Source organism: Poromitra crassiceps (assembly GCF_964638095.1).
Source record: "Poromitra crassiceps genome assembly, chromosome: 12".
In the NCBI taxonomy this organism is placed as follows: domain Eukaryota; kingdom Metazoa; phylum Chordata; class Actinopteri; order Beryciformes; family Melamphaidae; genus Poromitra; species Poromitra crassiceps.
This window is the reverse complement of record NC_139632.1, coordinates 14284772-14312271: the sequence shown is the minus strand read 5'-3', so window position 1 is coordinate 14312271 and position 27500 is coordinate 14284772. Positions and strand designations below refer to the sequence as shown.

Genomic DNA, 27500 nt, shown 5'->3' with positions numbered 1-27500 from the left:
CTCCTTCCTCTCTGTGTGAATAGTAAATGTTCCAGACCGCGCGAGACGTGGACGTAAGCAATTTTTCATTTAACTTTGGCTTTTGACTTTTCGCTGTTGTCTTGTCTCTCCCTCTTATGATGCTTCACTGTTTCAGCCGGGATCGATTTCAGCTTTCCCACACACCCCCTCAGCCCTTGGGTAATCCACGCATGCGTGCGTGAGGTTAAAGGTCAAGAGAAGAGATGACAGGCCATTTTGCTGAGGGGAAAGTCAGATGGGATCTTTATAAATACGTTTTAGTTTTCTCAAGATTTATATTTCCACTATGTGTGGTTTTTATTCCCATTTTACATTTCTGCCGTTTTCTTTTTTTGACGGCTGAAGAAGAATGGCATAAGAATGGTTGTGACGCGTGGGGCCGCAACTACTAACAATTATTTTCATTGTTGATTACTCTGTCGATTTTCTTTCTTGATTAATCGATTAGTTGTTTGGTCTGTAAAATGTCAGAAAATGGTGAAAATATCGATGTGTGTTTCCCAAAACCAAAGATGACGTGCTCAAATGTCTTGTTTTGTCCACAACCCAAAGATATTCAGTTTACTGTTATATGAGTAAAGAAACAGAAAATATTCACATTTACAAAGCTGCAATCAGAGAATTTTGACTTTTGTTCACCTTAAAAAAAATTCTCAATCCGATTAATCGATTATCAAAATAGTTGGCGATTAATTTAATAGATGATAACTAGTGCTGCACGATTAATCGAATCGCAATCGCAATCGCGATGTCAGCACGTGCGATTGCATAACCGCAAAAGTGTGCGATTATTTTATTTTTTTCACGTCTTTTTGAGTGTGTGTTGTGTGTGAGAGCCTCCTTTAAACTAACGTTACACGCGACGCAGCAAACACGTTTCTCAGCCATCACACTGGGCATCAATACTAGCGGGAGACTTCTCCCATGCACTCCCGCAAATAAGTAATGTTATGTGCAGCAAGGTACATATTATCTACAGAGGGCGAGAGAGAACATCCATGATCGCTAACAGCAAGCTATGCTAATAACTAGCTAGCCGTTCGTTCAGAAACGCATGTAAACAGCCGTGTGATCAGTGAGAACGTCAGTAAAATAAGGAGAGAGCTGCAGGTGCTTATGCAGAACTAGTGCGCGATTAAGTACACAGTGGGGATGACCCGCTGTGATGAAGAATATAACGAGATTAACAAGGTTGATAGCAAAACACTGTCGCAGCTGCCAGCACTGGCAGCATCACCTCCAGGCTAGCTAACTAGCCTGTCACATGACGCCTTCATGGTCCCCTCGTTAAAAGTCTGCAGATGCACGTTCTCACCTCTCTCTCTCAAGAAGCGTCACGTGAGTGTGGCGTTTAAGGCCATCTGTCGCTACAAAATAAATAAACGGGGTGTATCATTCATTAGTATTGCTGGACAGACATGTAACTAACTTTGCAACTTTGCTGAGCCATCTTCTATGTGCTGTAACACAGTGCAGTTTCTATTTGACTGGTGTTTCTTTTTTACATGTTTGGGACAGGCAAATGTCTCAAAATGTTTTATTTTTTTGTAAAGATAATTTAATTTAAAATTGTTTTATTTTTTTAGTTTTAATATATTTTAAATTGTAACATATTTCATGTATTTTAGTCTGTGATATGTGAAACCGTGGTATTTTTGTCCAAGGTTATCATACCGTCAAAAACTCATGCCGGCACATCCCTAGATACCTAGTGGCAGTGGTGGCCCAACGGTTAGAGAAGCGAGCTTCAATCCCCGGGACCGGCAGGATAAATCTGGGTGGGGAAAGTGAAAAGGCAGCGCTTGCCCCTCCCTCATTACCACCACTGAGGTGCCCTTGAGCAAGGCCTTAACCCCAACTGCTCCAGTGGAGCTGATCAGTGGCCAGCAGATCACACTGTGGTTGTACTGGTCAGCTTCCAGGTATGAATGTGTGTGTGAATGTGAACAGGGCACTCCTGAAAAAGAGAGCATTGCTCTCAGTGAGACTCCCCCTGTATAAATAAAGGTAAAAAAAAACTCTTGTTTATTATATCGCAATCACAATCGCAATCGCAATATTGTCCACCCTAATCGCTAATCGCACCTTTTCCCCAAATCGTGCAGCACTAATGATAACCAATCGATTAATCATTGCAGCTCTATGCGAGTGCCAGATTTAACATTTGCAATTATGTAACTTATTTTACTCTATGCAGATTTATCAGGCTTAGTTCTTTTCAAACTTTTCTAAAACCATTTCATGTTATATTGGAGGCTGGCAAAGTTAGCACAGCCAGGGCAGCCTTCAACAAGGACTGTGAGGATCGACAGTACTCCATACACACATTGACACCTACTCTCTCTCTCTCACACACACACACACACACACACACACACACACACACACACACACACACACACACACACACACACACACACCTATACACACACACACACACACACACACACACACACACATCCCAACTCTGCTGCACCAACGCATGCAGAACATTGGTGAGCTTCTTGACTCTGGAGAAGACACTTCAGTTTGTGCGGCTTGGCTGACGTGGTGCTCTGTGGTCCCTCCCTTGTGGGGGTGTGAGACCAGCTGGACCACTGCCTAGCTGTTTGGCTGTGGCCTGGAGCATGGGCCCCAGGCCTGGGAACTGGAGGTCTGGCCTGGTCCCTCAGGTCCTCATCACAGTTCTCGTGCCAGCCTCAATCCCTCGCCCGCTGCCCCCAACCTCTGTTCCTCTAGCCACCACACCTCAGGCACAAGTCACCACAGCACCATCATCTCATCTGCAAACTTCCCTTGAACTGCATCAACAGAAGGCTGAGGCTTTGTGCAGACAGAACCCAGACGAGCAGCTCAGTCAAATCAGCGAGATGTCTCTGCTGTGCATGACTGTCTGTCCTGCTGTAATCCCTGGCTGTGACGGATGGATGGCACTGATCACTGTCGAGGTCCTTTGCTAGGAGGACTTGATGCTGGATTAAAGGAGCTAAAGCATCGTCTCATCCCCTACACTGCATGGGATTTCATCCTCAATTAAATGTCATTAATGTGCTTTAGCTTTTAGTCAAGCTGATATTTATCTACAACATGTAGAGCAGGGATACTCAACTTGCTTTGCCCGGGGGCCACTTTCGTGAAATGATAGAAGGCCAGGGGCCAGTTAATAAACAATATAGATTTTTCTGTAGCGGATTATAGGTTTTTGGGGTGTCAGCCGGAGTTTAGTCTGACAATGTTGTGCACACCGGATAGTTAGTTAGGTTAAGTTAGTTAGGTTAAGTACATACATAAGTGCCTGGGTATCGAGCAGACGGCGGTATTTGACAATTTAGCAGCTAAATCATAGATTATTGAAAGATATTCCATATTCCAGACTGAATATAACCGAAGTGGAGTATTGGCCAGAATGACATGAACATTTGGACACTTATTCAGCGGGTATCTTGCATGTTGCGTTCAGGTGCACTGTTAAAAATAATAATAATAATGATAAATAAAAAAATACAATTCCATTGCGGGCCGCACAGGGGGCGCCAGTTGAGTATCACTGATGTAGGGCCTATTCGATAGGCAGTGTTGTAGTACTCGAGTCCAGGACTCTGACTAATTTTCAGGACTTCGTGCATTCGGACTCGGAAGTTGGAGAGGAGGACTTGTTACCTGATAATGTTTAAAGATTTTTTTTTGGTCCTAATGATTTGGCATCAGATATTGATAGCTATATTGATACCATTACATTATTCAATTTCATGAAAGGGCAGTAGGCACGTGTGTTCCACCTATATGTGGATTCACGGCACGCTCATGTTCAGTAACCCCGGACTCGGACTGGGGACTCAACTACTTGGACTCATGTTTGGTGACTCGGACTTGGACTCAGACTCGAACACCGGAGACTGGACTCGGACTGGAGATATAGTGACTTGACTTGACGTGACTACAACACTGTCGGACTCGGTAGGTATTAGAGAAATGGTTTGTGTGGATGGTGACAAAGGAGACACTGAGAAGAAGAGAAGACAGTGATGGGTAGAGAAAGCAGGAGGGGTGGGGGCACTGTCAGTCTACAGTCTATCAGCCATGTCAGCTAACATCACTTGAAAGGTTGATCCTCCCCAACAGGCCCTTTCTTCTCTCTCCCTCTTTCTCACATCAAACACACATGGACTGACCAAAATAACAACAACAACAACAACAACAACAACAACAACAATAATAATAATAATAATAATGATAATAATAATAAAATACACACACCGCAATTGCCATGGCTGTGTTTGGGTTTTCCATACGCGCCAGCTGTAAGCCGGATGGCCAGACCTCTACTTTCTTACTGTCACAATAACTGCAATATTGCAAGAACGTGCTATAGACAAGCCACCCGCACAACGCTGCTGTGTTCACGTTTTTCCTTCTTTCGCACAGTGCAGCCGAGGGCATCACACACCAGATTCAGGTCATTCAGAGATGTTGTCGCTTGTGTCGCAAACTCCACTCAACCGGGATGCCGAGAGACTTTAAACAACGTACATACAAACGACAAGCACAGACACTTGTCAGCAGGGGGCACGGTGGCTCAGTGGTAGAGCTGTCGCCTCACAGTCAGAAGGTCCTGAGTTCGATTCTCGCCTGGGACACTGTGGGCGCTGTGGTTGTGTTCCCCCCATATCTTCAGTGCCTACTGCCCAGGTGGGGTATCTCGTCGTAAGGGCCTTTCTCTCTGTGTGGAGTTTGCATGTTCTCCCCGTGCTCCCCCAGGGGGTTCCTCCGTATATAACCCCCCCCCATTAAAAACATGCAGAAGATCAGATCGTCATCGTCATCTGACCAGTGACGACAACATCCGAAGTTGGTCCCCGGGCGCTGTACGAGAAAGCGACCACTGCTCCTGGCCTGCCCCCCGGAGGAAAGGACAAGCCAGGATGGGTTAAATGCAGAGGACAAATTTCACCGGCCACCGTCAGCATGTGTGTGTTGTGGCCCTCCGTGCATGTGTTGATGTGTAACCGTGTGACAATAAAGACGGGCTTGTCCGTCTGAAATCGTGTTTTTTTTTTTTTAAACATGTGTTGTGAAAATGTAAATAAAGAAGAAACTATACATTCTTTCCTATTTTCGACCCAATGTGAGTGCAATGTGTTCAAGTGAATTAAACTAGTTTGTTTCTCTGAAGTAGCTTTGTTATGAGTGAAACTAGGCTGCTGTGTTTCTGTCTCTCCACCATGTTGACTTTTTCTGACCATGGGGGAACGATGTTACTGTTGAAACCCAAAGCATTTGCGAATAAATTGGCACGGCTGATGCCGGTTTTCTCCACTTGCTTGTCATCCAGGGAGGTGTGATGATCACAGCACTTCCCACACATAGTAATAATAATAATAATAATTCATAGCGTAGCCGCCTCCCTCCACATACAGGTTAAAGTATATTGCAGATCAGCACGAGACATTACACCATCATTACACCCAGCTGGACATTGTATGCACTAGTGCAGTGGTTCCCAAACTGGGGTGCGCGTACCCCTAGGGGTACATGGAGGTAGTACAGGGGGTACTTGAGAGAAAGGGGGAAATGTAAAAATATAAGAATAAATCATGGAAATAAATGAAACATTTAAATAATGATAATCTGCTCAGGAGGCGACTCTTCCACTCCAATTCTTATTTTGTAATGTTATATTCTTTAAAGGGCGGGTTATCACTCATTGCAACATACTGTAATGCTAGCATTTTCTCTTGCCTGTTTTCTAAGCAAAATGTTGTAGTCGGGTAAAGGGGGTACTTGGGATTCATAAATCATGGTAAAGGGGGTACTGAAGCCAAAGTTTGAGAACCACTGCACTAGAGGAAAACCCTGTTTGGATCTAACTTGCTTACTATCATGAACCTGATCTGGTGTCTGAATGCATGTAAGTGGCATCGCCACATTGTCCACAGCGACAAAAACCCTACAGCACTCCGGGCCTCATTTCAGGTAATGGTACAGTAGCTTGTATTGTTGGAGTTGAGCTTGTGGTGTTTTCAGCAGTGTTTTTAGTAGCTTGTATTGTTGGAGTTGAGCTTGTGGTGTTTTCAGCAGTGTTTTTAGTAGCTTGTATTGTTGGAGTTGAGCTTGTGGTGTTTGTAGCAGTGTTTTTAGTAGCTTGTATTGTTGGAGTTGAGCTTGTGGTGTTTTCAGCAGTGTTTTTAGTAGCTTGTATTGTTGGAGTTGAGCTTGTGGTGTTTTCAGCAGTGTTTTTAGTAGCTTGTATTGTTGGAGTTGAGCTTGTGGTGTTTTCAGCAGTGTTTTTAGTAGCTTGTATTGTTGGAGTTGAGCTTGTGGTGTTTTCAGCAGTGTTTTTAGTAGCTTGTATTGTTGGAGTTGAGCGTGTGGTGTTTGTAGCAGTGTTTTTAGTAGCTTGTATTGTTGGAGTTGAGCTTGTGGTGTTTTCAGCAGTGTTTTTAGTAGCTTGTATTGTTGGAGTTGAGCGTGTGGTGTTTGTAGCAGTGTTTTTAGTAGCTTGTATTGTTGGAGTTGAGCTTGTGGTGTTTTCAGCAGTGTTTTTAGTAGCTTGTATTGTTGGAGTTGAGCTTGTGGTGTTTGTAGCAGTGTTTTTAGTAGCTTGTATTGTTGGAGTTGAGCTTGTGGTGTTTTCAGCAGTGTTTTTAGTAGCTTGTATTGTTGGAGTTGAGCTTGTGGTGTTTTCAGCAGTGTTTTTAGTAGCTTGTATTGTTGGAGTTGAGCGTGTGGTGTTTGTAGCAGTGTTTTTAGTAGCTTGTATTGTTGGAGTTGAGCTTGTGGTGTTTTCAGCAGTGTTTTTAGTAGCTTGTATTGTTGGAGTTGAGCGTGTGGTGTTTGTAGCAGTGTTTTTAGTAGCTTGTATTGTTGGAGTTGAGCTTGTGGTGTTTTCAGCAGTGTTTTTAGTAGCTTGTATTGTTGGAGTTGAGCGTGTGGTGTTTTCAGCAGTGTTTTTAGTAGCTTGTATTGTTGGAGTTGAGCGTGTGGTGTTTGTAGCAGTGTTTTTAGTAGCTTGTATTGTTGGAGTTGAGCGTGTGGTGTTTGTAGCAGTGTTTTTAGTAGCTTGTATTGTTGGAGTTGAGCGTGTGGTGTTTGTAGCAGTGTTTTTAGTAGCTTGTATTGTTGGAGTTGAGCTTGTGGTGTTTGTAGCAGTGTTTTTAGTAGCTTGTATTGTTGGAGTTGAGCGTGTGGTGTTTGTAGCAGTGTTTTTAGTAGCTTGTATTGTTGGAGTTGAGCTTGTGGTGTTTGTAGCAGTGTTTTTAGTAGCTTGTATTGTTGGAGTTGAGCGTGTGGTGTTTGTAGCAGTGTTTTTAGTAGCTTGTATTGTTGGAGTTGAGCATGTGGTGTTTTCAGCAGTGTTTTTAGTAGCTTGTATTGTTGGAGTTGAGCGTGTGGTGTTTGTAGCAGTGTTTTTAGTAGCTTGTATTGTTGGAGTTGAGCTTGTGGTGTTTTCAGCAGTGTTTTTAGTAGCTTGTATTGTTGGAGTTGAGCGTGTGGTGTTTGTAGCAGTGTTTTTAGTAGCTTGTATTGTTGGAGTTGAGCTTGTGGTGTTTTCAGCAGTGTTTTTAGTAGCTTGTATTGTTGGAGTTGAGCTTGTGGTGTTTTCAGCAGTGTTTTTAGTAGCTTGTATTGTTGGAGTTGAGCGTGTGGTGTTTGTAGCAGTGTTTTTAGTAGCTTGTATTGTTGGAGTTGAGCGTGTGGTGTTTGTAGCAGTGTTTTTAGTAGCTTGTATTGTTGGAGTTGAGCTTGTGGTGTTTGTAGCAGTGTTTTAGTAGCTTGTATTGTTGGAGTTGAGCGTGTGGTGTTTGTAGCAGTGTTTTTAGTAGCTTGTATTGTTGGAGTTGAGCGTGTGGTGTTTGTAGCAGTGTTTTTAGTAGCTTGTATTGTTGGAGTTGAGCGTGTGGTGTTTGTAGCAGGCTGCTGGGACAGAGGAACAGACAGCCAGGCAGGGCTGATCCATCTGAGTCAGCACCATGTGGCAGAGCGAGGACACCTCCTCCACAAGTAGCTGGCAGGTGAACGCGGCCACACACCTGTGCAGGCAAGCGGCCATTTTACTGAGGCTGCTCTCCTATCCTTAGCAAAATACACTACGATACGATACACTAACACACACACACACATACACACACACACACACACACACACACACACACACACGTATGCACAAGTGAATGCATGCACACAGATTGACTCACCCATGCAGGGCACAAAAATTAGCACCAGCCACCAGCCAAATGCTGGTAAAATATGCAAATAGATTTGCTTTACTCACCAGCCAAAAATAAACAAACAATGGTAATCTATTCAGTGGCTGGCAACAAATTTGAGGCTGGGCGATATGGAACAAAAATCAAATGTCTGTATTTTGAGGCTGAAAGGCGAAACACGGTATATATCTTGGTATTTTCTCTGAAGTGGGCTAAAAGTTCAGTTTGGTGTTTTCGCAAAATATTTACACATTGAGATTTTTTATTTAAATAATCATCATTAGTAATGTACATATTATGACTAAATGGATAAAGGCAAATAATACATAACATAACATAACAGCTAGAACAATCTGGTAAGTTCAGAAAATTCACTTTACTGTAATGCAGCCTTTATAACCAGGAAAAGACAACACTTATGTCATATCACAATATTACAATATCCAAAATGTAACACAAAATCTGCTCTCATATCACGATATCGATATAATATATCGATATATTGCCCAGCGCTAATTGAACATTCACTAGCCATTTGGCCGGTGGGCAGAAAGGTACATTTTGGAGCCGGCACCCATGATGCACCATGTCACTTTCATGTCAGGTCAGAACAAAGCAATTGAACAGATGTGTGCCACTGCCAGGCTATTGTGACCGAACGAGCAACGATCAAAACGAGCTTCCTGGCTTGCTGCAAACCTAAAGAGCTCTCTTTTTTCTAACTTGCTTTCTATGCATTAGTAAAACAAGACCTTGAAGACCAAGGTAACCGGCTAAAACAATTCCCCGAGCAACAGAATCAGAAACTTGTAAACTCGTCCGACTGACCTCAAACTGCGCTGCCTTTTCACAGTAGTTTTAATTAAAACTGCTTTGGGGCTGGAAGTGGTCATATTGGCTTTGTTGAGCAGGTATTTAAAGAAGTAAAACAACAGCCTGGAGGTAAAGGACAAGAACAAGACCTACAGCAAGGCAGAGAGCATGTCAGAGAGAGGAACACACAACACACACACACACACACACACACACACACACACACGGCTGCTGAGCAGAGGCAGAGTTTTTCCTAATCGAATCACTGTTTCCCCCATCAGCTGCATCTCAGACACAGCCTCCATCTGTGTGTGTGTGTGTGTGTGTGTGTGTGTGTGAGTGAGAGAGAGAGTGTGTGTGTGTGTGTGTGTGTGTGTGTGTGTGTGTGTGTGTGTGTGTGTGTGTGTGTGTGTGTGTGTGTGTGTGTGTGTGTGTGTGTGTGTGTGTCTGTGTGAGAGAGAGAGAGCGAGAGTGTGTGTGTGTGTGTGTTTGTGTGTGTGTGTATGTCAGTGTCTGCCTTACAGCAAAGGCAGAGAGCTAAATCACCAACCGCCCGTTGTACTCAAGAATTCATTCCAAGGCCTAGAGTACTGTGTGAGGGTGTGCGTATGTGTGCATCTGTGTGTGTTCATGCTCGTGTGCGTGTGCATACGAGAGAGTGTGTGTGTGTGTGTGTGTGTGTGTGTGTCTGTGTGTGTGTGTGTGTGTGTGTGTGTGTGTGTGTGTGTGTGTGTGTGTGTGTGTGTGTGTGTGTGTGTGTGTGTGTGTGTGTGTGTGTGTGTGTGTGTTGTATGCCTAGGAGCTAATCTGGTTATTGATTGGGCTCTGAACCGGAGCTCATATAATCAAATAGCTGCGAGAGGAAAGGACAGTCGTCCGTCATCTGTCTTAATGAGTAAACAGTTTGATGGAAACAATGACTAAGTAGGAACTACATCGTCATCTGTCTTAATGAGTAAAGACTTTATTGTAAACAATGACTAACTAGGAACTACATCGGGTGGAGGAGGTTAGGAGAAACTTTATGTCTATCCTCTGACAAATCTCTTGCCAAACTTCTCCCTGTGATGGATATGCGATAATAAAATATGAATTTATTTGATTTTGGATTTTCATACAATAGGTATCCCGTGTGGTTGGTTCCTTCGCGTGATTTGAATTTTTGTAAGAGCTACAATAATCAACATGTAAAAAAAAAAAAGATTTCTATATGCTTGGTAATATCCCACTCTTGAGTACGCTGTCATTCGAATAGCTCGATCATATCAATCACTTTGAAAATGCTATAAAGTTGCATTGTACTAGTCGTTACGCAATCAATTTCCATTCGAGTTTGACTGCCGGATCCGCGGCGAAGGCCCAGCTTCTGTGAAAATCTAATCTGGATGTAACTTGATGTGAGAGTGCTGCAATCATAAACGCTTCCTCCTGCAGCAGGAGGAGAGGAGAGGAGAGGAGAGGAGAGGAGAGGAGAGGAGAGGAGAGGAGAGGAGAGGAGAGGAGAGGAGAGGAGAGGAGAGGGACACACACAAGCCTGGATGTATACTAGTAGCCCAGCGAACAGACGCGGCCTGCGGCATACCGGCTAAACCACCAAGCGTGGCGTGCATTCAAACGAGCAGATTAATCCCCCCCGCCACTGTACAGTGCCGCGTAATTGAAAATGCCCACAGGAGACTCTGTATACTCATCTACTGTAGCATGTGGCAGGGAGGAAACATATAGAAGACTCTGTGCTCATCTACTGTAGCCATGTGGCAGGGAGGAAACATATAGAAGACTCTGTATGCTCATCTACTGTAGCATGTGCCAGGGAGGAAACATATAGAAGACTCTATGCTCATCTACTGTAGCATGTGGCAGAGAGGAAACATATAGAAGACTCTGTGCTCATCTACTGTAGCATGTGCCAGGGAGGAAACGTATAGAAGACTCTATGCTCATCTACTGTAGCATGTGCCAGGGAGGAAACCAGTCGGCAAGGCCACCAGTCTCTTTTTGAGGCCAATGCGGAAGTTGCCATACTCTCAAATGGCCAGTGGGGGGCGCAGCTTGTGTAACATCATCCCTGAACGTCCATTCAACTCTATGTGAAACGAGCCAACTTCTCTCTCGGTCTCTGTCTTAAATAAACACTTTACAAATGAGTTTATGGTCTGAAAAAACAATTTCAAGTATTTTTCATGCTGTCAAGGCTCCAATTTTTTAAATTATAGCCCCATTTCGAGGAAAATAGGCGATATACTTCGGATATTGGGAAACAGTAATACCTCCGCCCGTTAGAGGCAGCAATGTGCCGCAAAGGCATCTAGTCTGCGGAAAGTACACGAATAAGAAAACCTAGCAAAACAAGGCTAGTATGGCTAGCAGATAGCAAGTCATACTTTAGCAAATTATCAGAAAATAGCGCTACTTTATGATATTTTAATAATGTTAGTAGACACACGTAACTGTATAGATGGCATACATGTAACGTGACGCTCATAACATGGCGGACCATTTAACGTTATCTAACGGTATGTAAAGTAGCCTAACGTTAAATGGTCTGTCCATGTTATACAGTAAGCGTCATAAGGTTATATGTTAACGGGACATAACATCACAAGTTTTTGCAGACTTGAATGCTGTTGGTCGTTTGTTCAATTTGCTTTTCTGTATGGTATTGGACATTTAAAAATGATACATACTTGTCTTGAGGCATCCGCCAAGCTCAGCAATTTGTTATCCTTATTTTAAAACATACTTTATCAGATCGATATAACTCAACATAGCCTAAGGTCTTGCACGAATATGTCTACTGGTAAATTAGGCATATATAGATAATCTACCAAGCAACACTTGATACAAATATAGGTAACCATTTCACAGCAGTACAGCCTACCATGGTGGAAAATTAACCATTCTTTAAGTTTGAATGATATCAAAATATATGTTGCATGGTGTAGCCTTTGTTTATGTCGAATTGTTACAGATAACCATATTTCAATAAATATAAATCATTTGTTGATTTGAAGCAGTCGGTTGGTTCTCCATCTTCATTCTTCTTCCTGGTCATTTGGTTGAAGCTGGTTCACTCGACATCAAATATCTTTATATCACATCTTATTAACAACCTGCCTGCTCTGACCAGACAACTATAATGGGCTCGTTCTATGAGATTTGGGGTACATTCGGGTACATGATTTACTTAGCACATAGCCTACACAACAAGGTTCTTTGTTGGCAATGTTTATTGACAAAAACACACTGGCAGATACATACCAAATGGCTCAAAGTAAATCTATCAAAAGTCTCAAATCTGTCAGCATTTAGCTTATGTTATTGCAATATCTTAGGTTGAACAACTGATGATCAGCAATATTCTCACAGTAATATGCACATGGGAATCAAAACGTAGCATTCATTTTCACAAATAATTTGACCAAGGGACAATGTGCCTCTGTTCTGTTGTGCTGTTCCTGCTCCACCATGGTACTCCGACGGCCATCCCTTGAAGAAACAAACGACACCGTGTTATATTTAATTACTATAACATAACGCCACCAAATTTCAGTTAAAGTAGGCTATAACGGTGCTCACACGTTAGCACACGATGCTAATCGAGCTAGCGTTAGCTTACAAACATGAGCATCACTCAAACAGTCCAACGAGTCCAACATAGCAGAGCACCAAGTGCGCGACCAAATCCACCTCAGTTATCAATTTTAGAGTTTGCCCAGAGATAAGTATAATAGCAGTTTACCTTGTGGAGGCTTAGCAGCAGCTAGCAGGCTGGAGACTCACACCAGGCACAATGCACCAGGATCACACCACACCATGGTCTCTTGGCCAGGCCCCGGACAAGACGGTGGTCGGCTGGCTGGACTCCTACTCGCCCATACCTTCGGACTAAAAGTTATTATATTTGTTGTCCTGGACCATTTCACCACTGCAACCAGCCAGCCAGCGAGCAAGCTAGCAAACAGAAGCGAACAACAAGATGGCAGTCGTTCAAGCCTGTGAGACAAATTCGGAAACTCCCCCGGCAGCCGCTAGGGGCAGCCGCCCCCTCCTCCTTCTTCTTCTTCTACTAGTGTTTAACAGCCCTCTCTCCCCGTACTTCCGTGTAAAGTTAATCCATTCAACCAATCAACGATGAGCAGGAAGCGGGAGATTCAAGCCTCATTTTGTTCCATCAAAACCCAATGGGTGACGTCACGCTGGCTTTATCCAGTTCTATTATACAATCCATGGAGGAAACGTATAGAAGACTCTATGCTCAGTAGCATGTGGCAGAGAGGAAACATATAGAAGACTCTATGCTCATCTACTGTAGCATGTGGCCGAGAGGAAACATATAGAAGACTCTATGCTCATCTACTGTAGCATGTGGCAGAGAGGAAACATACAGTATAGAAGACTCTGTATGCTCATCTACTGTAGCCATGTGCCAGAGAGGAAACATATAGAAGACTCTGTATGCTCATCTACTGTAGCCATGTGCCAGGGAGGAAACATATAGAAGACCCTGTATGCTCATCTACTGTAGCATGTGGCAGAGAGGAAACATATAGAAGACTCTGTATACTCATCTACTGTAGCCATGTGCCAGGGAGGAAACATATAGAAGACTCTGTATGCTCATCTACTGTAGCCATGTGCCAGGGAGGAAACATATAGAAGACTCTGTATGCTCATCTACTGTAGCCATGTGCCAGGGAGGAAACATATAGAAGACTCTGTATACTCATCTACTGTAGCCATGTGCCAGGGAGGAAACATATAGAAGACTCTGTGCTCATCTACTGTAGCATGTGGCAGAGAGGAAACATATAGAAGACTCTGTATACTCATCTACTGTAGCCATGTGCCAGGGAGGAAACATATAGAAGACTCTGTATGCTCATCTACTGTAGCCATGTGCCAGGGAGGAAACATATAGAAGACTCTGTATGCTCATCTACTGTAGCCATGTGCCAGAGAGGAAACATATAGAAGACTCTGTATGCTAATCTACTGTAGCCATGTGCCAGGGAGGAAACATATAGAAGACTCTGTATGCTCATCTACTGTAGCATGTGGCAGAGAGGAAACATATAGAAGACTCTGTATGCTAATCTACTGTAGCCATGTGCCAGGGAGGAAACATATAGAAGACTCTGTATGCTCATCTACTGTAGCATGTGGCAGAGAGGAAACATATAGAAGACTCTGTATGTTAATCTACTGTAGCCATGTGCCAGGGAGGAAACATATAGAAGACTCTGTATGTTAATCTACTGTAGCCATGTGCCAGGGAGGAAACATATAGAAGACTCTGTATGCTCATCTACTGTAGCATGTGCCAGGGAGGAAACATATAGAAGACTCTGTATGTTAATCTACTGTAGCCATGTGCCAGGGAGGAAACATATAGAAGACTCTTATGCTCATCTACTGTAGCCATGTGGCAGGGAGGAAACATATAGAAGACTATGTATGTTAATCTACTGTAGCCATGTGGCAGGGAGGAAACGTATAGAAGACTCTGTATACTAATCTACTGTAGCCATGTGCCAGAGAGGAAACATATAGAAGACTCTGTATGCTCATCTACTGTAGCATGTGGCAGGGAGGAAACATATAGAAGACTCTATGCTCATCTACTGTAGCCATGTGGCAGGGAGGAAACATATAGAAGACTCTGTATGCTCATCTACTGTAGCCATGTGCCAGAGAGGAAACATATAGAAGACTATGTATGTTAATCTACTGTAGCCATGTGGCAGGGAGGAAACGTATAGAAGACTATGTATGTTAATCTACTGTAGCCATGTGGCAGGGAGGAAACATATAGAAGACTATGTATGTTAATCTACTGTAGCCATGTGGCAGGGAGGAAACGTATAGAAGACTCTGTATACTAATCTACTGTAGCCATGTGCCAGGGAGGAAACATATAGAAGACTCTGTATGCTCATCTACTGTAGCCATGTGCCAGAGAGGAAACATATAGAAGACTCTGTATGCTCATCTACTGTAGCCATGTGGCAGAGAGGAAACATATAGAAGACTCTGTATGCTCATCTACTGTAGCCATGTGGCAGAGAGGAAACATATAGAAGACTCTGTATGCTCATCTACTGTAGCCATGTGGCAGAGAGGAAACATATAGAAGACTCTGTATGCTCATCTACTGTAGCATGTGGCAGAGAGGAAACATATAGAAGACTCTGTATGCTCATCTACTGTAGCATGTGGCAGGGAGGAAACATATAGAAGACTATGTATGTTAATCTACTGTAGCCATGTGGCAGAGAGGAAACATATAGAAGACTCTGTATGCTCATCTACTGTAGCATGTGGCAGGGAGGAAACATATAGAAGACTCTATGCTCATCTACTGTAGCATGTGGCAGGGAGGAAACATATAGAAGACTCTATGCTCATCTACTGTAGCATGTGGCAGGGAGGAAACATATAGAAGACTCTATGCTCATCTACTGTAGCATGTGGCAGGGAGGAAACGTATAGAAGGCGGGGGCTGATTGCCGGAGACAATTCTGCAATGACGTTCTAGTCCGATAGCACGCGCCAGGGAGGCGTGCATATACGAGATAGCACACATCTATCTCACTATCATTCCCATTTTCTCTCTCTCTCTCTCTTTCTTTTTCGCCCTCCCTCTCTCTCTCTCTCTCTCTCTCTCTCTATCCCCTGATACCAACTTGACGGGTGCTATTCATGCCCGCTGCTGTGACGTTTATCGGTCTTGATAAGCATCGGATGTCACGTTCCCTCCATTTCCATCTCGTTACACTGTGTGTGTAGGAAGCAGAACGTTGCCGTCGATGCGAGGGGGGGAATCTGCGTTTTACGGTGAGAATCCATATCCCTGATGAGACAACCACCTCCATTATCAATATTACCATCTCAAAGCGCCGTCGATAACTGCCAGTGGGGCTGGCTGCTCGCCTTCCCGGGCCTCGCGTGCGCCGCGGCAGAAAGAGGCGCAGCGAGCCGCTGACTGACAACAGAAAATAGTCAGGTGTTATCCAGCTCCTCTCCTGTGCGCGCTGTAATAATTCATGAGGAGATAGCTTGGAAGTGGAGGAAGCTCGTGCCAGCCCCAGAATGATGATTTCCATGTAGAGCGGCCCCCCTATCTTTATGAGTCACTGGTCACAATTGACTTCAGGATGGACTTTGTAGATCCTCTCTCCCGGCGCACACGGGGGATTCTCCCATGTCTTGCTATGGTACATACAGTACTGTAAACGGCACGATCAGGCTTTTCCCTCACTGTGCTCATGTTGCCATTGCTGTGATAAGGCAGGCTGCGGGGTGTCGTGCGGGATGCTGCGTCTTTGTAGGCGCCTAATGTGTCTATTATCCAACCCACAGTGGTGCCATTTTGTAGCATGTTCGGTTGCATGTTCAATCTATAATTCATTGGGCTACTGAAATATATAAATGTTTAATATGTCAGAGGCGGCGAGGTCCGTTCGAAAGCGTGACCTTGAAACGTCCTTTAAAAACATCACGCGGCAACATAGCGGCCACAGGGCCAGTTAAGCTGCCAACGCCAAACAACAGGCAACATGCACGCACGCGCACGCACGGGCGCATGTGCGCACACACGCACGCACGCGCACGCACGCGCACTCACACATACGGACACGCACTGCCTGCCCGCCCGCTGATGCTTTCTGTTCTCTCTCTTTTTTTTCTTCCTGGGATGCAAAATGCAGATGAGACGAGTCAGCCGCGTGTGCACAGTCTCAGGAGAAACTGCCACTCAAATCCAAACGTCTGTATGAATACCAAAACACACAGGGTACAGGAGGATGAGTGAGAGGGGAGGACGGAGGGAGGAAGAGAGAGAGAGAGAGAGAGAGGATGAGGGAGAGAGAGAGAGAGAGAGGATGAGGGAGAGAGAGAGAGAGAGAGGGGATGAGGGAGAGAGGCTAGAGAAAGAACGAGAGCAATAAAGTAGCTAAAGAAAGGCAGTGCTCCTCTCGCACTCCTTCTGTATCTTTGACTGAACAAAGAGCGATATACACATGAATACCTCTTTCTCCTCCCACTGTATTTTCCATGGGGATATTTATTCTGAAAAGCAGTGACGCACAACAAGGGCTCGGGCCTGTGTTTGCTAGTGGGCTGAGGCGCTAACCCTCCCCAGCTGATCATGTGTCTGTCTGTAGCAGTTTGACTTGCTGCCAAAGGAATTAGCTCTTAGTATTTGTGAATGCTGCTCCCCTTGCAGCAGAATGTCTTTGCCATGCCTCTTGGATTTCTAGCTTCTTAAAAAGGAAGGGGGGGGGGGGAATCATTTTAAATAAATGAAGGAAATCGCTGTGGAAGCCTATTAAATTTTCAATGTGACCATTTTGTGAATCTTCATGTGTGTTTAGGCTTCACACAAAAGGAATATTTAAAAACCAAAGCATGCTAATTGGGACAGAGATCGTTACAGCGGCTTCTTATTCAAACAGGCTTTTGGCTCATTAACTGCTTCCATCCAAGCTTTTGTTTAAGGGAAAGTGGGAAAAGACATTTTAATGTCAATAAAATATTCTGCAATATTTATACAGACTGTACTGTGCCACTAAAATACTGATAGACTGAGAGAAATCTCAATCAATAAAAGTAATAACTGAATGCTCTTAGGTTCTCAGCTCATTTCTGTGGCTTACACATCACTATCATCTGCCTGTTTACAGAATCCAACCTCATTACAGTCTGTGGTCACAGTAAAGGCAGTCTCAACCTCATTACAGTTTGGGGTCACAGTAAAGGTAGTCTCAACCTCATTAGTCTGGGGTTACAGTAAAAACAGTCTCAACCTCATTAGTCTGGGGTCACGGTAAATACAGTGTCAACCTCATTACATTCTGGGGTCACACTAAATACAGTGTCAACCTCATTACAGTCTGGGGTCACAGTAAAGACAGTCTCAACCTCATTGCAGTCTGGGGTCACAGTAAAGACAGTCTCAACCTCATTAGTCTGGGGTCACAGTAAATACAGTGTCAACCTCATTAAATTCTGGGGTCACAGTAAATACAGTGTCAACCTCATTACAGTCTGGGGTCACAGTAAAGGCAATCTCAACCTCATTACAGTCTGGGGTCAAAGTAAAGACAGTCTCAACCTCCTTACAGTCTGGGTCAAAGTAAAGAGTCGCAACCTCATTACAGTCTGGGGTCACAGTAAAGACAGTCTCACCTCCTTACAGTCTGGGGTCACAGTAAAGATTCAACCTCATTACAGTCTGGGGTCACAGTAAATACAGTGTCAACCTCATTACAGTCTGGGGTCACAGTAAAGATTCAACCTCATTACAGTCTGGGGTCACAGTAAATACAGTGTCAACCTCATTACAGTCTGGGGTCACAGTAAAGAGTCTCAACCTCATTACAGTCTGGGGTCACAGTAAAGAGTCTCAACCTCATTACAGTCTGGACTCACAGTAAAGGCAGTAAACACATAATTAGCCCACTGACTTGTGACTCACTTCCCATCTTGCTACAGAGGGCATGTGGGAGGGCATTTATGGTCCACACTTGATGCACACACACACACACACGCACGCACATATGTACACACACACACACACACACATGCACACAACGACTTAACTATTTGGCATTTCAGCATGCCGTAGCGAATGACTGTGGATGTGCTGGGCCTGCAGTGTGACTGTGTGAGTCCAGCAGGGCACCGCTGCATGTCAACATCAGCATCAACTAGAGAGCATCTTGCGACGACATCAAACCAGCCACGACGCCAATGACTTCAAACCAATATGGGCTGCACCAAATGGCCCCCCTCCCCTACTTTCTACATGCTTTCCACACGCTGCCTCGACTGGTAACACCATGACTATACAACACACAAAACACTAGAAGGCTAAAGGCTGTTTCCATCTCATCCTTCTACCAATTATACACATCAATGTTATGTAAGACCTACACTACATGCTGAGAAACTACTGTAGGCCTACTCGCAAATAGCAAAGCATACACACTGCAGGAGGCAGGATGGAGGGGAGGGGAGCAGCATTAATGCCACTGAAATTTACTTCTGTCTGCGTTCAATAAAACTATCGAGTGAATAGTATCAACTGAGCCATACGCCATTTTGAAAACTCTCGCTACAAGCAAATGTGCGCACATCTCATAGGGGCACTGGTCCGGTGGTCTGCCTCAGTTTGTTGGCTTTGTTAGTTTATTGGAAGAGTTTTGAAATGGTGATGATGAAGGGGATAATCTAAAGGTTTCAGAAGAAATGTTTTTCACTGCAGAAAAATGTCATGCTGTATGCTGCTAGCTGTCGGTAATTGCAAAGAAGAAACAGTGCTTTCCTGGGAATGCACTTTCTGTACCTTGAAGGTTTACTTGTGTAGTTTTGTTTATTTATACTATCCATGTAACGGTCCTATAGTTAAATCCTTATGCTGGTGTTTTGAATGCATTGCTTACCGTCAACAAATCCTGAAAATAACAACATCAATAATGTCATTGCTCTACTCCCGTTACTTTCTGACTTAACGTTTTTAGCCGTCAAACCCGGAAGTCAATTGTAAGCTAAAGACAAATACATGCATACAGTACATTTTAAAAACGCCAACTGTTAGCGTGAAAAGTCAGGCTGTCGTAGTTATTATCAAATCAAATTAAAATGGGAACAAATTCTTCATTATGGTGGGGATCGATCTAACTATCTATCTATCTATCTATCTATCTATCTATCTATCTAACTATCTATATATCTATCTATCTATTAGGGCTGGGCGATATGACCAAAATCTCATATCCCGATATAGGTCATTTCATATCCCGATACCGATATATATCACGATATAGTATATTTTCTGTAAATTCAATTTATAGTTTATATAAAATGACCACATGGCCATTTATTTATGTAGCAGTTAAACCAGTTAAAATGTTGTCAAACCTCACAAAGGATACATGCATTCAGAATACAGATAAGCATGGCTATTCTTTACAACACAAATAATAATTAGTTGCAGGGCAGTAGAATGAAACACAAACTGAACCACACCACCAGTTCGATTTTCAAAGAGGACCCTAGCATTTGCTATTGATGTGTTTGATTTAAGCACTAATTTGGAATCATATCTAAAAGCGGCCACTAGGCGGCAGTATTTCTTTAGTCAACATCAAAATACCTACATGTTCAGTAAAAGAAGAATAAAACGGTAGAAGAAGAAGAACGTTAAGATTAGACAGCAAGCCTGTTACTACTGCAAATGCTGTAGCTGTTAATGACTGAGAACATTCAGTAAAGACCATTCATTCTTTTATCATCGTTTCCGTTTGTTTATTTATCGTTGAAGAAGTTGTAGTTACTGTTGAAAGATCTAATACACTCAACAAAAGTACTCCACTCTGGGATTTAATCCAACAACACAACTCACCCAGGGAAAGCTAAACGCTAAAGCTAACGATAGACGTTTTGTTGTCGGCCCTCAAGGGATTTCCTTGGGACGATGAGAGGATGGGAGGAGATGTTTTGCCAGGTTTAACGTTAGGAGGACACACGCAAATATGGATCAAACGCGGACTTAACACAGCGCAAATGCCTGGGTAGGCTAGGCGGACGGAGTGGAGGTAACATCTCCCTGCTCTTTAGCCTACTCACCGGCTGATTTGTGCCACTTATAAAGGGACGCAAGGGGCTTGTTGACACAGAGTCGGGTGTGTGTGTGGACTGTGGACGTGAATAAAAAAGAAAACAGAATGAAGAAAGCACAGCGTCATCCAAATGACGGACAATATTGCCGTAAAGAGTGTGATTTGCAACACAACGATATAAACGATAGAGCATCATATGAGACGAAATACATTTTCTATCGTCCAGACGAAATATATCGTCATATCGCCCAGCCCTACTATCTATCTATCTATCTATCTATCTATCTATCTATCTATCTATCTATCTATCTATCTGTTTTGTTTAGAAAGTGATGTGATGATCTGTTTTCTTGAATATGTTCACTTCATCTTCACTTACAGTATGTATTTTGTGTGTCTTGTAAGCCCATGTAGGCGGGGCACTGTCAAAAGTGCATAACACAATGAATAAAAACAATCAATCATTCATCAATCAATCACTCAATCAATCAATCAATCATGCTAAGGCTAAGATGTGTTTTTCCATAAAGTTCACCAAGCACTGTGCAAAAAAAGTGTAATATAATACACGCTGCATCCAGGGGCGGAGCGACCCTATCAGCCCAGAGGGGGCGAAGCTCTTAGGGGGGCCCCATCAAAAAAAAAAAAAAAAAAAAAAAAAAAAAAAATCTTTTTTTTATAAGGCCAGGCCAGGCCGCAGGGCCGGTTCCAGAACAAGATGACTAGGGGTGCATCCTAGATAGGAAGGGGTGCAGATGCCCGGCCAAAGGCCGGGCCCACTCGGGTGGCCGGCCAAAGGCCGGCCGGCCGAAAAATTTGACATGTTATTTTACTAAAAATAATGCATTTGACCATCATTTCAAGTAGAATGATACCACCCAAGCAAGAATATTTCAAGTGTTTCAAGTGCTTTACTGAAATATTTGGACCATATAATGATAATACAATTATCTCAACCTTAAAAGGTTACATATAGGTGCCAAAAAGCCATAAAATCACATCAAAGAACAAAGAAAAACAACAACTATAATTCAAGTTTAAACAGTAAGTGTGCAGCTGTAGCATTTATACATTTTTTTTACTTTTCAACTGAGCATGCAGACAAATAAGGGTGCAATGCATGCTTTTGCACCCCCGTAGAACCGGGCCTGCCAGGCCGCGAAGAAAAATGTGCCTTTTTTGCATGTTTGAATCGGTTTTAGCCATATTTAGTGGAATATCTCATTTTAAACACACCAATGTTATTGGCTGAGTTTCCCAACAAAGAAGCTTCTTAAGAGTTAAGAAGCTTCTTAAGGAGTTAAGAAGCTTCTTAAGGAGTTAAGAAGGCTCCAAAGAAGTGTTTCCCAAACGCCTTCTTAACAGTCGAGAAAAATAAAAAAAATAGAAGGCTCTTAAGAAGCATCTTAACTGGAGCGGCTCACTTGATGGCACTCTGAGCCCAGCAGTGGGCCACGACTCAGTGGTTGAGAAACACTGTTAACACCTAATCATGGTCATGTTAAACTTTATTAAACATTATTTATTTCAGACATGGACTGCAGTTCAAATTGCTTTATATACACAGCATACAACAAAACAGAGAAACACTACAGAATTTAAGCGACCTTGGGTTCTGTGAAAGGTGCTATATAAATCCACAACATTATAAAAGGAATCCATTCTGATTAGAGGAATATAGCCTACGGTAAAACATTTAAAACACAAGTAACCATACATACAGGGGAGATTTTCAAGTGTTCCCTAATTTTAAACACTAAAGGGTACATGAAAGAAAGGAAAAAGGGAAAAACACAAGAGGAACAGTGGACACAAGTATCTCCTTTTGCCTGACGCGGCTGGATCTGCCAGTGTTTTGTCATTAAGAAGGTGTTAAGAAGGCTCCAAACCCTTCTTACAAAACCTTCTTAACGAAAGATCATCTTAGCGCTAAGAAGCTTTTGGGAAACGCAGCCTTCTTAACGGAGGATAATTGGAAGATAATTTTAGGCTAAGAAGCAATCGGGAAACGCGTTGGCTTCGTTGGCTTCTTACGGGAGCCTTAAGAAGGGTCAAAGAAGCTTCTTAGCGCTAAGAAGCTTTTGGGAAACGCATGCCTTCGTAAAGAAGCAATTGGGAAACGCGTTTGCTTCTTAAGGGGGCCTTAAGAAGGGTTGAATTAGCTTCTTAGCGCAAAGAAGCTTTTGGGAAACCCAGCCATTGTCTATTGATTGAATTCCTCTCAGACTCACACCACTGACTTTATTAAATAAAGTCATTTTAAGTCACAACTGTAAAATAGCTGATAGCCCCTATATCCGAAAACACAATTTGTCACTCACTGAGCCAAGTAATATTATGTCCAAGAAAGACTACAGTGAAGCCACTTTACAGACAAGCTTGTTCTGAAGAAGAAAAATAAAAACACAGGTTGCCAGCCAGGTGGCCTGGCCTGCAAAAAAAATAAAAAAAAAAAAAAAAAAAAAATTTGATGGGCCCCCCTGACGAGTGGGCCCGTGGCGGCCGCACCCTCTGCCCCGGCGTACGCTCCGCTACTGGCTGCATCTAAATCCTAGAGAGCCATGTTTAAACATTGGAGGAGATGAGGATGCGAGCGCTCCTCTGTCTGCACCAGTCATCCTCTGTCTTTTCTGTCTCTTCCTCTCTTCATTGTTCCTCTGTCTGTACCAGTCATCCTCTGTCTTTTCTGTCTCTTCCTCTCTTCAGTGTTCCTCTGTCTGTACCATCATCCTCCGTCTTTTCTGTCTCTTCCTCTCTTCAGTGTTCCTCTGTCTGTACCAGTCAGTCATCCTCCGTCTTGTCTGTCTCTTCCTCTCTTCAGTGTTCCTCTGTCTGTACCAGTCATCCTGTCTTTTCTGTCTCTTTCTCTCTTCCTGTCTGTACCAGTCATCCTCCGTCTTGTCTGTCTCTGCCTCTCTTCAGTGTTCCTCTGTCTGTACCAGTCATCCTCCGTCTTGTCTGTCTCTTCCTCTCTTCAGTGTTCCTCTGTCTGTAGTCTGTACCAGTCATCCTGTCTTTTCTGTCTCTTCCTCTCTCCAGTGTTCCTCTGTCTGTACCAGTCATCCTGTCTTTTCTGTCTCTTTCTCTCTTCCTGTCTGTACCAGTCATCCTCCGTCTTGTCTGTCTCTTCCTCTCTTCAGTGTTCCTCTGTCTGTACCAGTCATCCTCCGTCTTGTCTGTCTCTTCCTCTCTTCATTTGTGTCTGTTTAATCAGGCTCTAGTTAGCCATGTCACTCTGCATCTGGACACACGCCACTCGCACTGCCCCCTCTGATACAGTGGCTCACCCCCCCCCCCCCCCCCCCCACACACACACACACACACACACCCACACCCACACCCACCCACACACACCCACACACACACACACCCACGCACACACACACACACACACACAAACACACACACACACACACACACACACACACACACACACACACACACACGCCCACAAGAGATCACATAGAGATACAAAAACAGCACAGGCTTGACTCATAATTTAGCTGATCTATTAATATTCCTTTTGGCCTATATTTCTTTATTCGTTTAATTAACATCCACTGTTTCTGATTATATGTCAGTGAAATCCTTCCTCAGATTTGTAATCGTAATACTCAGGCACAATATAGAATATTAACTATATGTATATCACCCCTCACCTCTATCTCATTGAGATGTTTCTCCCAGCTTCAGTTGGACATAAATCATTTAACACGGTGGTTCTCAAGGTGGGGTCCGGGGACCAGCAGGGGTTCATAAGGGGGTTCCAGGGGGTCCCCAGTAAACTGAGGAATTGTTCAACTTCAACATTATTTAATTTACAATAAGTTAACACATTTAGAGAATGTAGAAGAATGACTATGGTCATATATTCTGTTATCTCTCTACCTACAGTACAATACAGATAGTCATGGAATTGTCGACTAAATCATTATCTAACAATAAAAATATTCTCAGATTTGGGTCCGCTATAAAAAGATAATCAAATGGGGGTCCGTGGCCCTAATGTGTACTAAATTCGTGGTCCTTGATATGAATCACTGATTTAACACACATTCTGTCAGTGCATTGTGGGTAATAAATTCCTCACACACCCCACCCTGTTAGCATTGATGTGTAACCTTGGCTTGGAGCTGGAAGGTGGGAGGCTGGACAGGGATCATGGTGTTCTGCCTGAGGGTAACTGACTCACTGTGTGTTTGTGTATATTATCTCTGTGTGTGTGCGTGTGTGTGTGTGTGTGTGTGTGTGTGTGTGTGTGTGTGTGTGTGTGTGTGTGTGTGTATGTGTACTGTATGTGTGTGTGCTGTGTGAAAATATGGCCTGTCTCTGAGCCGAGGTTCCCCACTGTCTCCCACCAGGGGGCTGCAAAGGTGTGGTGCACACTCATATCTAATATCTCTACCATTAATACTGAAATCTACTCCGCTATCTCTGCCCCCCCCCCCCTCTCTCTCCCGCTGTTGCTTTTCATTCTCCTTTTCACGTCCCTTTTTTTCACCCCGTTGCTCTGTCTCCAATCGTACTATTCTCCCCATCTGATTGTAATGTCTCTCTCTCTCTCTCTCTCTCTTCCTCATCATCGTTCTCCCCCCATACACTCTCTGTCTCCTTCAGTCCTGTGTTCCTGCCAAGCCCCTCTATCTATTCTACACTAGGCTGCTAGCACCGACTGCCCAGGGAGATGGGGTGCGAGCTAGCGCCACTTGCCTTGTCACCAAGCGGGGGAATCGCCTTCGTTTCAATTAGCATTTTGATTGCATGTGAGGGAAAGAAGCCAGCACGCAAACAATGAAACATTTACTCTCCGACAAATGAAGGATGCTCCCGACGTTCTTCATGCTAATACAAAAGTCTATCGGGCCGCTTTGTTAATGGCAAGAGCAGCATTTTGAAAACAGAAGGGTGCATCTAGAATGTCAAATAACGCTGTTGACTGTGTCGCCGTAACGGTGACGCAGTGTCTACAAAGAATATGAAGTGTAGAGATTTGGGGAAACAGTTTCTAAAGGACTGTATGAAAAAATGTGATTGCTAGTTTTGTTAATAATAATAACTGACTGGATTTATATAGCGCCTTTCTAGATACTCAAAGTGCTTCACATATCAGGGGAGGAGGGGGGGGGACTCAACTCATCCACCACCGATGTGTAGCACCCACCTGGGTGATGCACGGCAGCCAGTTTGCGCCAGAACGCTCACCACACATCAGCCTATCACAGTGGAGAGATGAGGACTGAATGTGCCAATTAAGTAACGAGGGATGATTAGGTGGCCATGATGGAAGGAAGGCCTGTGTGGGAATTTAGCCAGGACACCGGGGTTACACCCCTACTCTTTAATAATGACCACAGAGAGTCAGGACCTCGTTTTAACGTCTCATCTGAAGGACAGGGCTTACTCACAGGAAAGAGTCCCTGTCTCTGCCCTGGGGCATTGGGAAGATTATTCATGAGGCTGGAGGGAAGAGCACCTCCTACTGGTCCTCCAACACCACTTCCAGCATCAGTCTCCCACCCGAGGAGTATGCTAGAGCCAGACCTGCTTAGCTTCCCCAGGAAAGACAGTAATGTACTGCTGGTGCTAGTCAACTGCCCAGCATGGCACCTACTGTACAGTGGTGTATCTGGATAGATAGATGCAAAGTAAAACTGAGTATCTCAAAGCTCAAGGAGGCAGAGTACTGAGATAGCTTACAACAATCTCTCGCATGCAGACACACACACACACACACACAGCCACTCTCTCTCTCTCTCTCTCTCTCTCTCTCTCTCTCTCTCTCTCTCTCTCTCTCACACTCACACACTCACACACACACACACACACACACACACACACACACACACACACGCACACACACACAGAGTGAGCTTGAGACCTGGAGACTGCACAGCATGGAAATGCATGGTAATTCAGGCATGCGCATAACCCAAACACACCTACTCCATCTTTCTCTGGCTCTGGCACAACACATGTACACAAACACACACACGCTGGCATTATGTACACAAGCAGCGTGACAAAATAGCATGTCTACTCATGTGATTAACATGCAGTATTTTGCATAAATGAATATCAAATCCACACAAGTCCGGTTGCATTTGACGGTACATTTCAGCATCAACAATCGTGCATTCTACTACCTGGCTGCTGCGGTACTACAGCAGCACACCCAGGTAAATATTTCAGAGTGGTGCAAAGGCAGGGAGAAGGGGGGGGGGGGGGGGATTCATTCCTACACCCCCGTCTTCACCATAAAATGGGTGCTGTTCCCCGATTTAACCCCTTCCTCCTTCCCTCCCTCCCTCCCTCTCTCTCCCTCTCTCCTCACCTCCACACCTCTCTCTCAGTAGCATCATATACTGGCTCTGTCGCTCTGCTTATCTTTCCACACCGTACAAAGTAGCTAAATACTCTATGCAACAAACAGTGCATTTGCCACTAACAGTGTCACTATCTAGCCGGTAGAAGAATAGGACACAATAGAATAGAGCTTGACTGTGGGTGATATACTACTCTAGCAGCCACTGCTGGCTGCCCAAATTAAAAGCATGGTTAACAATGTACAGCGGAGCCTTCTTCCTTACCATCTTAAACCCATTCCACTCCATTTGGGAGCCGCCGGCCGTGGTCTTTCTGTCTCACTCTCCACACACACACAGAAAAAAATCCCCTACTCTCTCTTTTACTCTCTCTCTCTCTCTCTCTCTCTCTCTCTGTTTCAGTCTCCTCCGGAGCTTTCAATGTATTTTTTGTTCTCACTCTCTGCCCCTCTCGGTTTGTGTCTGAGTCTTAGCAGCGAGCAGACAGCGGCGTGCTGGTGGCGTAGTAGAGA

At 44.0% G+C, this 27500-nt stretch overlaps 1 protein-coding gene across 6 annotated transcripts in view; it reads right to left on the bottom strand.

The window, feature by feature from the left end:
* Nucleotides 1-27500, bottom strand: part of elavl4 (ELAV like neuron-specific RNA binding protein 4) — a gene marked incomplete at both ends in the record, with an annotated part of 117034 nt that overhangs the window by 68270 nt on the left and 21264 nt on the right. For 3 of the 6 annotated variants that reach the window (XM_083647660.1, XM_083647658.1, XM_083647659.1), the window contains one exon: nt 27253-27276. The exons of the other annotated variants lie outside the window; for them this stretch is intronic. In XM_083647660.1, coding sequence (XP_083503786.1) covers nt 27253-27276 — 24 coding nt within the window. Of the gene's footprint in view, nt 1-27252; nt 27277-27500 lie in introns of those variants that run through there. 6 annotated transcript variants of the gene reach the window in all.